The sequence below is a fragment of the Taeniopygia guttata genome, chromosome 1 (genome assembly GCF_048771995.1).
Source record: "Taeniopygia guttata chromosome 1, bTaeGut7.mat, whole genome shotgun sequence".
NCBI lineage: Eukaryota > Metazoa > Chordata > Aves > Passeriformes > Estrildidae > Taeniopygia > Taeniopygia guttata.
The window spans coordinates 58248108-58262753 of record NC_133024.1 but is presented as its reverse complement, the minus strand read 5'-3'; the positions used below and the strand labels follow the sequence as shown (position 1 = coordinate 58262753).

At 36.1% G+C, this 14646-nt stretch overlaps 1 protein-coding gene across 5 annotated transcripts in view; it reads right to left on the bottom strand.

Moving 5' to 3' along the window:
* The window catches only part of DGKH (diacylglycerol kinase eta), a 153816-nt gene that overhangs the window by 12379 nt on the left and 126791 nt on the right, over positions 1 to 14646 (bottom strand). For 4 of the 5 annotated variants that reach the window (XM_030272026.4, XM_030272050.4, XM_030272046.4 and 1 more), the window contains 8 exons: positions 13020 to 13133; positions 12591 to 12725; positions 11356 to 11522; positions 10133 to 10238; positions 9198 to 9290; positions 6248 to 6367; positions 5733 to 5841; positions 4203 to 4333 (listed from right to left, as the gene is read on the bottom strand). In XM_030272026.4, the coding sequence (XP_030127886.4) occupies positions 4203 to 4333; positions 5733 to 5841; positions 6248 to 6367; positions 9198 to 9290; positions 10133 to 10238; positions 11356 to 11522; positions 12591 to 12725; positions 13020 to 13133 (975 nt within the window). The remainder of the gene's footprint in view (positions 1 to 4202; positions 4334 to 5732; positions 5842 to 6247; positions 6368 to 9197; positions 9291 to 10132; positions 10239 to 11355; positions 11523 to 12590; positions 12726 to 13019; positions 13134 to 14646) is intronic. The other variant, XM_030272033.4, reaches the window with a different exon arrangement.

Here is a 14646-nt window from a genome sequence, read left to right as displayed (position 1 = left end):
GCACAAAGGTGTCAGCATTAAGGAGTTCAACATTTGTTCTTAAAATTTCCTAAAGCAAGTGCTGTTCATAAACTACCTGAAAAAAAACCCTCCTGATTTTCCATATCACATAAATTTATATTTTATTTTCACTAACAGTCATCTCACTTATAAACAAATGTAGTACTAATTTTTAAGTTATGAGAGCTAATGTAATCCTAAAATGACAGTAATATTTATAATTTTACATTTCTGTAATATTGTCCTTTTTATGTTAAACTTAATTCTCAAGTGAATTAAAAAAACCACACATGACTAGTGAAACTAATGAAATTGCCTACTTGCTATGTGGAAGAAATTCTACATAAGGGAAAACCCATAAGGATACTTTCCAAACCACAACAAACCACACAATTTAAAGGTTAAGAACTTACAAATTCTTCAAAAATAAATATATTTCATGTGTAGAACTTCTGTTGGATAAGCAATATAGTGAGATGCTGCCAGAGTTCAAAATCATAAGAAATAAACATATTATGAAATTCCAAAAAAACTCAGCTACTTTTCCCACAAGCCTTTTAAAGCATTTCACAATACCTTTGATTCAGAGGCAACAGATTCTGGGTTTATTTCTGTTCCAGCTGAAGTTGCTGTAATGCATATCAGAACAGCAAGTCTCAAGAGCCTCATGAAAAATTTTGGGGGCCCTTTTTCTGCTACACTTCCAAGGGGAAAAAAAACCCCAACCAAAAACTAAGAATTTTTATGCTTTTATAATAGGTTTTGAGTTGGTGGAAACTAGAATTTATACAGCCATAACACTAGATGCTATTTGGTATTCTCAGTTTACTCCTTATGCAGAAAAGCCTGCTGAAATTCTCTCATGTCAGACTAAAAAAATCTGCTATATCAGCATATCATGCATCATTCAAAGAACAAGACCCTCAAATATCTCTACATATTTGTGCATGAGACATACATAATCTGTTAATATCTAATTGGTATCTAGTTAACAAAAATTCAATTTGACTAAAATACAGTTTTGAGAAAGAAACTCTAGCCAGAGTCTGAAGAACAAAAATAGCTTTTATTTTTTTCCCAGATATGGCCTTAGAACTACAGTATCACCTCTCTTCCTCCTCTCCCCAACCACTGTACCATCTCCTGGACATTTTTTGGCCAAATGTAGCACCACTAGCAAACAATTTATACAAGAACTCCTTAATAATAACATCTTCCAAATGTGAAATCTATCCTACTTGCATCCCCAGTGTAAAAAACATTTAGCATGTCTGAAATCTAACAAATCTTACAAAACTTTTTCCATAAAACAACTTTTTCAAAACATGCTACTGCAAAACACAAGGATGAAGTGTCACAGTCCTTGTCACAGATTTTAGTCTGACTAGCACTATGGTCTGTGGCATGGAAAGCCTTTCTCCAAGGAAACCAACATTTCTATGGAGCTTTAAGGAGACATCATCCCCTTGTCCTACCAAATGTGTTGCAGTTCTGATTATGGCTAAGCTGTCTGCATAGGAACATGGTTATCAATGCTAAGAATGCCAATATTTATTTCAGAAAAATCAGTCTAATTTTCAATAAGTTTGCTTGTAAAATTAAGTTAAAAAAAAAAAAAGTCACAACTAAGCCTTCTTTCTACAGTTTCTGCAGAAAAAGACACAATTTACTGCCCAGCCATTCATCAAGCAAAAGAAAATTATACAAATGTAAAATTTCTAACATCTCCCTACATGAAATCAGGCATAAGAGGCCAGAGAAAGATCATTACTGCAAGGACTGGGTGGAAAGAGGTATTCTGGTTCTTCATTTGCCAGTTGCCACACACAGCTCCCTGAGAATGGGATCCACAAGCAGAAATACAATTAGAAGTGCCCAATTCTTCTGTCAGTCTATCAATCTGGTCCAGCGGAAGGAAGAGTGTTTCATCAAATCCTTCTCTATACTGCTTTTTGTCTCTACTTTCGACCACAAAAAGAAAGGTGAGCTCAGAGGATTCAATTAAAACAGGTAGCAATTTTTCCTGCTGCAGACATGAAAAGTAACAGAGATAAATGTATTGCACATGACTTAGGAGCTCATCAACCAATGGTGATCTCATTTAGCTTGTCAGGAAGCACAGGCCTTCCAGTGGAGGAGAGGCTGCAGACAGATTATAGCTTGCAAGAGTGCTGAAGGCTCATCTGCACACCTCCATAGGCAAAGGGAGGAAAGATTCACAGGGTAGCTTGTGATGTGTTCTTCATTTCCCAAGTACCACATGACACATTTTGACACCAATTTAGGTCACTGGAGAAAACTGCAGGCTGCCAGAGCCATCCTTAATTGGCTCAGTGCAGAGACCCTGCCCCATCATCAGCAGGATGAGCACTAAACTCTGCTATTTAAGTTCAGTGCAAGCCATGCCTGGCCAAAAGCCTGGCCTAGCTTATGAACAGCATTGATTTGGAAGCTTTCAGCGTCTGCTAACGAGCACATGGGGCGATTGTGGAGCGAGATTTTGGTTAGCTCAGGGCATGCCCTTGGCCGCTCTTGTAGAGCAACTCGTCCTGCACACCTCCAGGCAGCACTGCATAGAGGTTCTCTGCAGGCCCCATAAGACAACCCTTTAGGTATTTCATGGCACAGACCTTTGTGATGGGATTTTATCTACACTGAGCCAAGATGAGCCTTAGCAACAGGGATAACAGGTTGACAACTACCCTGCTGCAGATATTTACTTGGTTTAAGTGCCAGCCCACTGGGCATGGAGTCAAATTATGAGAAATAAGGCATGGTCAGAAGCCATGTCCAGTTTACAGATCTTACCCACCATACTTTATTCCAACAAGTTGGAATTTTAAAATTTTCTTAACATTTTAGCAAGCCTATACATTTGTATGATGCTGAGTTTCTCAGTTGAATTTTAAGTTTGTTCAGCACTCATTTAAAACAGGGACTTGCAACATCCATCACTGGAACACTGTGGTGGATTGTTGGACAGTCTTCTATTTCTAAAGTTTTGCAGGGGGGGACTGTCCTGAAACTGTCCCTCCCTTGTCAGAAACTATCCTGAAAGAAAGGAATTTAACTTCCATGAAAAGAAGATTAGGCAATCTAATAGCAAAAACAATACACAACAGCCAAACAGATTATCTCAAACAGCTATTTTCAGCAGCTGCTTTCTATTGCAACAGTCACACAATGGAAGCACTACCTTATAACATCAGGATTTCACACTATATAAAAAACTTCACATAAAATAACACATTTGTATGAAAATATTGTCTCTACCTGGAGACTACTGCACTGTGGCTAGAACCATGACTTGCACTCTAAATGTAAATGTTTGCAATTTATACAATATCCTATTTCCTCTCTTACATGCTAAAAGCAGTTGCAAGACCCATTACCAAGAACTCATTACTACTGAGTTCCTGGAAAAAGTCATTTAATGAATCCCCAAAGATATAGCCACTATTACATATAATGGATGCACTTAAGTCATTCTTGAAAAGGACCAGAAAGCTCAAATAACAGCCTCAAACTGCTGGATAACATTCCTCCCTGCAAAATTTATCTATCTGACCTCAGAGGAAAAAGGTTTTACAATTTAGCAATTGAAATAAAATACTCTTTTTAAAAAATCTACACAGCCAAAATCAGAGGACGGTCACTGATGAGAAAACCTATTTTGACACACAAACACCAATGCCGTGTAAGCCAAATACTGCAATTTACTAAGCTACTTATCTCTCACATCCACTACATCAAATATATACACAATAAATCATGTGGAGCAGATCAGCCCCTGCAGTAGATAGATTCAAAATAATTATAACCACCATCAACTGATCCATACTGATCATGTTTAATGGAAAAAGTGAACTCTCGAAGAAAACATTATTTTACACAGATGGCAGTAAGATATTAAATGTGCTTCTCCTATGCCTTCTGACATAAACTGCATCTACTGCATCATATCATTCTACATAAAGCTGGGGGGGGGAAAGAAATTTTGGATAACACAGATATTCTTGGTTGTGAGTTCAAGTCAGTATTTCAGAACGTGAGGCCCAAGGACAGCGCATATTAGTTTATTGCATATTTGCACAGTGTAAGCCAAGCTACAAGCAATGACAAGTGCAGGGAAAGAAGAAAAGTTGGTTGTTGTTTTGTCAAAGAAAATGGTCAATAGCAGAAAAGTAGCACAAAGGAAATACCTTAAGATCTCGCCTTTCCAGATGTAAAAGCTCAGAGCCTCGGATGTCATGGCTGATGAAGATTTCTTTGTACTCTCCCAAATTGAGCAGATCCAGCCAAGCAGCAACTTCATCTGTGCCCCATTTTTGAACTACCAAAGTTAAGAGCAAAACCCCCTTAATTTCTACATGCTCAAATGCATCACAAGCAAAGGTTAGGCCAAAGAGAGTGGAAAACAGAGTAGAATTGCCGTGCTAGCAAAGGGAAAGGTTAGAGGTGTCTTTTCCACAAAAACTGACAATTTCCTTTTTACATGCAGGTTACAAGTTAGCAGTTAACACAAGAAAGTATCTAAACAAAGTTGGGGTTCTTTGCTTTGCAGCCATGCTTTCAGCTTTACTCCAGTTTCTTCAGTAAAGCCTTTAAAACCTCAGGTCCCAACAAATTCACATTAAACCAGCTCTAGGATCAGTGATGCAAAGTCTAATGTTGTTCTGCTTTATGCCATTAATTTATTAGTAGTCATCCAGGGAGAGGAGAAGCCTTCAAAAACTAATTAACATGTAAAATTAAAATAGCAACTGTACCTCAAATATAGCAATGGCAGCAAGCAAGTCCAGTTTTAATTAACAGATTCTAGTATTCTTAATTAAGACAAAAAATACTCCTTAAGCTACTGTGTTACACAGGCCACTAAGAAGCTCTCTGTAAAACATTGTTCTCTAAGGTTAGTTGCCCACATTAGTCCCATTAAGACCACATATATTAAAGAAATAGTTATGATACTTATTGCTATAATTTTGCAACTTCACTCAGTGCTGATCACTTCGCTTTATAATGAAGAGAAATCTGATGTCTGATCTGAAACTTAGATCTGATCAACAACTGAAACATTTTGTGATCAACTGTTCATTTAAAGAATAAAGACATAGAAACAGTTTTACAACCATCTAATTACTGATTACGTCCTGGACATAATCTTAAGGAAGTAAGCTCACAAATAAAATGGGAAGAGAGGAGGGTGGAGTTTGTTCAATTTCTAATTAAAAAATCAGTATTGACTATCATGATTTTTTGTTTGATCTGTTTTACTTACTTCTTTGTCTTACTTACTATAACCCACCCAAAATTTAAGAATAACTGGTTAATAAAACCAGTATGATATAAGTTATTTCACACCTAAAACTAACCTGAAAAACCTGAACTGGAATGTCACAGGGAAACAATGTGTTTACCCATGGCTTGTATGGCTATGAACAAATCAAATGTAACCACCAGCAAAGACACAGATCCTGTTGCATGATAAAACTTTTAAAGTCTTCTCACAGTAGTTCTTTGGTTCACTTGGGAGTATTGGGGTCCTACTGAATACTTTCTAAATGCACTGGAAGAAATATCCTAATGAAGATGCCAGTTAGCTCTGGTGCTTTACACTTTGATTTCAGTCTTAGGTAAGTCATGTCACCTCTCACTGATGTTACCAAAAAAATCGCATAAAATCACATTTACTGCAAGTGCTACTACTTTTCTTGCAATTTCAAAACACATACCAGGCTGAGGGCTGGTCTTATGCTTCTGAATTTTTTCTTTTTTAAACTTTGGCACTATACGAAACACTGTACTTCTATTGTTTCTTTTAGCATAATCCAGAGGGGGATCCTGCATGAGAAAAGAGGCTTGGTTACATTTAATCAAGAGAAAACAACAGTTAAATTATAGCTTATGATGGTAATTCATCATTAATCTCAAAAAGTAAGACCTAAATTTACTTCTGTAAAGAATAATGTTAGAATATAACCCTAGATGTGTTTGAATTATTAAATAAAAATTAAAAATATATCTTTCATTTATTTATTTATCAATCAAAATCTTTACATTCACAAAAGGGAATAAAGGACCAAAAAAAGCACTAAGCTTAGAATGTTGTTCACAGCAGACAGAAATGATCCAGCATCACTACTGAAAGTGTCACAAGGGATCATGAAAACTGTAATTTACTTTTCCCTATCAAAAAAAATTAATTAATTAAGTTCAGTTAAAATCAGAATGTATTACTCAAACTTACCTCATCATCATTTGGTTGAAAAACATAATAAAGCCAAGGAATCTCAGCAAGTTTTCTCAACTCTATTTCCACACTGTGCAAAGCATCAGACAACAGTTCTTCATGGGGAGCTTCTAACTGCTGTTTATAAACAGGCCAGAAGAAATAGTTTTAGTTTTAAAATAGGACTTTTAATTTCATGAGATTTAACATTTAAGTCTAAATATCTTGTAACTACATACAGACAGATGGCTACTTCATGGTGAGTGCCAACAAATGGTGAAGACAAATAATCTTCCGAAGTTAGACTTTCCTTGAGAGATGTGTGAGACCACCCTCATACTACATTTAGTATGAGAGATGATTGGTGCTCTTGAAATAAATCTAAAATAATAATTCTGGTATGTAAAGAATCAGCAATTCAGGGCAAATTCGCCTCTTACAATATCTTGGAAAATCTTATTTCCAGATAAAAATTCACACTATGAATGAAGAAATAAAAATAAAGGATTTTTTATTTCCATCTGTATTTAATTTTTTTATATGACAATATTTTATTTCAGTGAGTTTAGATAATTTTATGCTGTTGAAATGAAACAGTCTGTCATACTTTTTCCTTAATGCATTTGAAAACTGTGCTCAGCTCCAGACTGGAAATGCTTTTTAAAATTAAAGAATAGACACAGTGTCATTGGAAAATATCTAGACAAAATATAGTATTTTTAATTTTTTCCAAACTGTATTCCAGCCATAAGCATCTGAGGGATTCCACAAATCAGGTTCATTGTCCTATCTTGAACAGCCTGGTCTCATAAAAGATGTCCCCACTCCTGGCAAGGGAGTTGGAACTGGAAGATCTTTAAGGTCACATCCACCTCAAATCATTCTGTGATCCTATGTTATTATAATTTCTCTAAAAATTGTATTTTACCATTTGTTGTGATTTAATGCTCCTACTGTTGTATGAATTTGTTAATCATAGTTCTTGCAGGAGGTGGAAGGAACCACAGACTTGTTTTATGTTTATTTACAGTTTTTTTCTCTACCTCAGAAGCTGTAAGAGCAAAACTCAATAGCCAGTAAATGGCAGCCAAAGAAGCAGCTTACCAAGTGTCCTAGTTTAGTTGCTGGCGGGGGATTTAACCAAATAGTATAAGCACCAAAGACATGAGTTTACTGCTCTCAAGAGATTTAACCACAGGAAAGAGGGATGTGGGAGAAGTGAAGATGCCAAAAAATTCGAGGAAGATATGAAAGAATGTCTGTCATTGCCAGAGAAGAAAGATCCTTAGAAGAACAGTTTATGATGGGAATGCTAATGCATCAAGCAACATCTTACACTTCAGGCAACATCTTACACATCTCTCTCTATTTTCATAGAATGAGGGACCAACATACAGGCAACTTCAGCATTTATAAAATACATGGCAATAAGGTTAACCAAGGTGCCTTGTTACTGTGACTGTGAAATACTCGTCTAAGCAAGCACGATGTCAAATGAGCACAATGGACACCTCTGGAATATTGTCTTGGTACCTTCCAAACAGCCTTTTTACTAAAAAAAGGGCCTGATGTAGCATCATGAAGACATTTGCACAACCATGATGAGAAGTAGGAGTACAACATGTAAAAATTCAGAAACAGAAAAATGAATCAAATTAATCTTTGGAGCCTGAAACAAAGGCCCAGTTCAACAACACAATGAGATCAAAACCTGCTGCATAAAAAGTAATGTTTCAATGGGAATGTTTCCATAATAACATTATTTCCAAACTGTCTCGATAAATTTCACCAGTTCTAGTATGGCATCACGAACTTAAATGTTTTGTTGTAATTACTTTTGTAAAACAATTTTATTTTTTTTAATCTCTATTTTAATTCCCTGCTAAATCTGAAATATATGAGATTAGCAATAGCAATTAAAAAAAAAAAAAACCAGCAGGTGTTTTTTCCCTCTTCTTGGACAGAAATATCTAATTAAATTCCTTTTGAAAACACTGTAAAATAAAACATGTGAACCTGATCTTTGACTACTTCTATAACTTAAACAATTATTAGCCTTTAGACTATATTTACTTTTGGTTACTCTAAAACATATTTATCACTTGTGTGTATGGTATGTGAACCTACAGTAAGTATTATATCCTAACTCAGCTAAATTAAAATATTCCTATTAATATCCATTTATAATTACAACACTTATATAAAAAAGCTAGTAATTAATCTGCTTTTGAATCTACAGAAAATGTTACTGCTCCTACTGAGTATCTTCTTAATGTAAAACTGGATCAGCATAGAAAACCTGACATCTTTCTTCTCTTCACAATGTCAATAGAGAAATTTTCTAACTATACATCCAGATACAATTGTTGAGAAATCTTAATAATTTTAGGCACAAACACTTGCCAAAGAAGATGCAAAGTCTTCAAATACCATTAGGGATTTACTGAATACTTGCCAGTTAAAGATTACAAAATAACTCCTGACAGATATTAAAACAAGAGTGATATTTACTTGTCCAGATTAGGTCTGTAGAAGTTGATTGCATGAGTCTAAACATCTCTCACCCCTGGCTTCCCTTAAACTCTGAAAATGGTCACATAATAGTTCTCCAGAAGTTCTCTTAAATGCTGTATCTCCAGAAGACAAATAATTTTTTTCTAACATAGGCCTCCAAGACAGCTGAGTGTGAATCAGCCTCCCAAGGATACCTATTTCTCTCCACTGACTTAACAAGAAGAGTCAAAGCAATGATTTAGCTATCTGAGGTGACACAAGGTAGATGCCAGCCTTAGAGAAGATTTCAAAACTCATTCTGATCCAACCACAAATGCAGTATAATCTTCTCCTATCAACCTTGCAGAGCTTCTTGCAGTGTGCCCTCACTTTGGCACCAATTTACAAAAGTCAGCAAAGAACAAATCACAGATGATCTGAATGAAGGAATAAAACCATGTGCTTTGTGACTTACCAAAGGAACTCTTCCTACTAGCAGAGATTCTGTTTCGTTGTGTAAGGCCTTCACATTGACAGCTATCTCCATGGCAGTGTTCCTGGTAAGATTCTGGGGAATAAGAAGCATAAACATTCTTTGAAGTGAAGCAAGTCAGACTGAGAATAAGTACTTCCACCTTACAGCACAGATCTTAAGTGCCTTCTCTTAGGAGAAATACATCAGTTTAGCTCTAAACTGACAACCTGTTCAGCACTGAGAACAGAAAGCAAAAACTAGTATCTATTTGCTGTCTTTCCCTCAATTTCATTCAGTATGACATTAATACAGTCCTGAAGATCATCAGATGATCAGCCACCATATCAATCCATGTATTACAAAGACCAGCAGAAAAGTTGTGAATTTAATTTAACAATGACTATTGACTTCAATTTTTCACCTTATCCTCAGCAGAAGCAAGCTACCAACCATACTTCGAGAAGCAAAGGTCAACTAACATATTTACCCTGTGTCAATTTACGTCAGATATGGACAGCCTTTAACTAATTAATCAGTTCTGTGTCCAATCCCAGAAAACACCCAGATTATCTACTGTGAAGAGAGAAACCAGAAAACTTATTTCCCCTCAGTCCCTTTGCCTTCTCTGTACAGCACTTGGATAGCAATTAAGCATGAAAATTTCTGTGAAAGCATCCACAGAAAATGACCTTTATGGTTGATCTGTTAGTTTGTATGGCCTAACAGATCTGGTTCAGCCTCTGGCATGCCTCCACCTTCTCTGAGGATATGCCTGCACAGTACCAGGTAGGGAGGACACTGGAGAATGCAGAAACTGCATCTTCTGCCTTCTCATCCAACTTGTTTTCAAATGGGGACAGGGAACAGTCCCCATGCCACAAATTTATGCATCCAGATGTTATAGCTTGTTTATATAAAACTCTGTTCTTCTTTACCTCAGGAAACCTTGGGTTGGCTTTATTTAATGCATGTGAACATGCATTAACAGCATGAGCAAGCTCCTGCTCCAAGAGACCATGTACTTTTGCTGCTTCACAGATCCTACAAAAATATTTAAAAAGGAAAAAAAATGTTTTTTAATTTCTTTAAAGAATGATTTTTGTGTACACAACTTAATCAGATGAGAAAATACACAAGAACATGTTTCACAAAAGACTTAGAAAATAATAGTCCTTTATAACAAAAATTGTAAGGCAAGGATTGCTTCAAGCAATACAGCACCTCATAGAAATTATGTCCATCACATGGATTATTTATGATGCTACAAAATACTGAGATATATCTATTTGTCTTAGAACACTAATGCTATAAAAAAATGGACAAAAAAATGTTGGTCCTATTAATTCAAGTAAAACTCTAGAGGAAAATCCTAGCACATTGCAATAACTTACTTGAAATTATCTTAAAACCCCTTACACCTATTTCACAAGACATATCCTTCAGATGTGAATGAAAATTGGCTTCAGTCATTTAAGCTTATGGGAGGTTCAACTGTAAGTACAACCTCCAGACCATCTCTAAAATGGTGAAGTTTTTAAGATGTCTTGGCTAAACTTCACTTTGGGTAATTGATAAACTAAATTATTTGTCTATGACTGCAGTATAGAGTATGTAGCCCTTCCTTTCTTATATTATTGCGGATTTTGATGCTAAAGATAATTAGTTGTTATGATAAAATGAATGGCAGCTTTATAGTTCTGCTTTTAGAAAAAAGTTTTTATTTATCTCAGCCTATGTGAATGACTGCGGTGTCCATCCTGCTGATTTCTAGAGTTGACTTCTGAAGGGCTTTTTCCAATAATTCCCAATTATATTTTTGCTTTGTCATAAAAAGAGAAGCCTAAATTTTTGCAAAGAAGCTTTCCATTTTCCATTTCAGTTGCTACTTCAGAAAGTTAGTTTTTACAAGAAAAAGAAAAACAAAACACAAAACCACATAAATAAAGTTTAAAAAATACATAGAAAAAGCACACAAAAAAGTTAAGCCTTAAAAATAAAATAAAAATTTTAAATTAGAAAAAAACAACTGATATAGCAGCAACAAAACTTTAATCAAAAACCAGAGAAAATGTACACTTCTAAGTCTCTGTATGGATTTTCATTGATAATTCAGTCTAAGTGTCTAGGTTGCCAATCCAATTTATTAATTTTACTGTACCTGGTAATAAGTTCTTCTGCAGCTTGTGAACACAACTGGATCTGTGCAACTTCTTCTTCTGTAGCCAACTCAACAGCTTGCTGAGGATACAAGGGAGATCGAATGACAGGTTTGCAGGAATCATACTTCTGTTTGTCCTCCCAAGACTTCAGGGTGTTTTCAAAGGCCTAATCAAAATGAGTTATACATTCAATTGACAGTCCTTGAGAGTATTCTTTTTCATTAAAAATTTTAATTTTACATTTTACATAAATTTAAAATATATATTATTTTAGTTAAAATCAACTTAACAAATAAACAGGTACTTGATTTAATTTTATATAAATAACACTACCTGATTAAATAATAATTTTACACCTAAAGTTTTTAAATTTAGTATAGAGAGTAAGTAACTTCTGAAAACTTGTTCTCTGCCTCCCCATAATCTTCAAAATGTGTCTTCCAAACCATAAGAACACAAAGACTGTAATAATGTTTGGACTCAATGATCTCAAGAGGTATTTTCCAACCTAAATAATTCTAGAATTTTGTGATTCTCTAATGCAAGCACATTTTGTGTGAATAGCAAGATTGAAATTCAAAACTGATACAGAATTCAAATGTTAAAAATGGTGGAGAAAAACCAAAATTTACTAAAATAGAGTTCAAATTCCACCTGAACTCCACTCTAAATTCAGGATCCAGCTAGTGGATGGAGAACTGAGGGGCAGTTGTACCTTTCACACAATAGTCCTAGACAAGCATGAAGTCTCCAGTGGCTTTGTGACTAGGTTGTACTTGTGTCTCTTCTGAGACTGGCTCATAGGAGAGAGGTAGGATTGGTAGGACAGAGAAAGAAATCTACAGAAAGCTGTTCTGGAAAATGGACACTATAGAACTTTGCTATTTATGCAACTGTGCTAAAATTTCCAGTATGTGACTGTTATAACATACCTAGAGAAAAAGAAAGAAGCAGTAGAAGGGAGGGAGGGAGGAAGAGATAAAATGTTGACCATACTTACTATATATTAATATGAATATAGGATTAGCACTAATAAAACACAAAACTTTGCCACTTATATAAAATAATAATTCTCTACCCAGCTCATTATAGAAATTATATCACTGTAAGTAATTGTATGAATTATATAAATAGTAATAAAACATTTTTATAAGTACTGTTTTGTTCATGCTATAACTGAAACAAATTATTACAGCAACCAGTGTTAGCAATGGTAGTGCTTTCTGCAACATACTCTGTCTCGTGTTAGCATCTGAGCTCTGTTTTTATGGATGATCTTAATAACTCCCGGGGGCTGGATCCATGCCTCTCCATCGACTTGCACTGGAACCCCTTCATCACCAAGTATGGTGATCTTTACTGACCGGCACTGGAAAAGAACAAACATGTTATTTTACAGGGCAATAAATACTGGCGAGACTGACAGGCCACCTGTAATCTGTTGATTACGAGGAGCTGTGGCTTCTCTCCAGAACTCTCAGGAATTAAGCTCTCCTATACTTCATTCATCATTGAAGACAATTTGTTACCCACTAAAAGCAAAACAATGTCAGTGCTTTATTAATGTATAGGGTGGTGGTCATCGAGAGTCCCACTACTTGCCAGAATCCCCAACTGATGCCAAACACCAAACATCCTGCATGCTTGCAAGTAAGGAACAAACCTGAGCTATCCTGTGGTGCTGCAGTTTGATGACTCTGGACACCGCCATCTGCATGCTGCCAAATACAGCAACAACTTCTAAGATTTTATCATCAAACGAAGGCGCTCCAAATATCTGTGAGGAAAAGAAAGCATTCCATTTTGATTGCAAATCTAGTGCTTAGATTGCAATGAAACACAGATTCATTTACAGATTTGTTTTCAACATTTAAATGCCCTAAATTCTTTACTGCAGAATAACTATAATGTTTTTCCAAAGTCATAGGAATAAGATACCACAGACAACAGGCAAATTTTGGTTAAAACAGCAATACTGAAACCATTTGAAGTATCTGGATGACAAGGTATAATCCTTATATAGGAAAGATGGCATGTTTCAGAATGCAGATTAAAAATTATTTTCAAGGCAAGATGAAAGGCCAGTTGAAATCTCTGCTTGGGTAATGTACTTAATATCTAAGAAGTTATTGAAGGTGAATGCTTTCCTTCCCAGAAATGCTTATCTCTTTATATTCTGAATTCTCTAGAAACCAACATCTGAGTCGATGCTCTGCTTTGTTTAAGAGAGCTTTAATACTGAAGACAATCTTGTTTGTGCTGTCTAGAATTATCCACTGTTAACAAGAAAACCACTTCTGTGGGGAACAAATGTCCTGTGCAGCCGAGGTGCTGAATTTCCACAGGCTCACACAAAGCACAGGAAGTCTCGCCACCTGGTGTGCTGCCAGGGAATTCAGCCTCGGGCTGGACTTCAGCTGGGTCTGGCTGCTAAGGTCACTTGGAGCTTGGCCATTTCATCTTGACATGCAATAGGGACCAATGAGGGAGAAAAATCAGCAGGAGAAATTACTCCAGTAAGAGTTTAATGGGTAGGAAGATCACCTCTCTGAGCACTACTTGGACTCCCTCAGCTGGCACTTTAGGCAGAGTAAACTGCATCAGTAACACCTGAGACTAGACTGGAGAAAATCACAGTTTCTCTATCTGATTTTTTTTTCCAGTTTCCAAGGAATTTTTCCATTTTTCACAGGAATATATGACCATCTTGAAAAGAACCAAGATCATGATTCTGCTGTTCATGAGAAAAAGAGTGAAAAGCTCTTGATCCAGGAACTGACATTTACAGAGCTAGTTCTGGTTAGTTCTAGTTGTACTTGTACTAAGAAAAAGTAGTTGTAAAATTTCATTTATTTTGTGTTGCCATTTTAGCAAAAGGACAGGAAACACTCAACTAAGTCCTCTGCGGTGTCTCTCCACCAGTAATATCTGTACTGAAAACCAGTATCTTTTTTCTCCTTTCTTTTCTTTTAAAGGCAAAACAATCTCTTTGGATCAACATTCAAACTGACTCCTTTCCTGTTGCAGGTCATGTTTCCAGCCTGTCTTCTGGACACCAAAATACCATGCCTTAACAAGCCATGCTCATGCCAGTCAGGGTGCAGATGCCCTGCCTGGCTCACTGCCAATGTTTCAGCAAGTCAGAGCTGTCAAGGTAATGTCTTTCATTTGTCCAGACAACCAAAACCAGCAGAACTTCAGACCACCACCACCAACAACTCTTGATGAAGAGTCATTCAAGACTGCACTAAAGCAGTGAATTATGCTCCTGGCTTTGTCCAGAACAAACA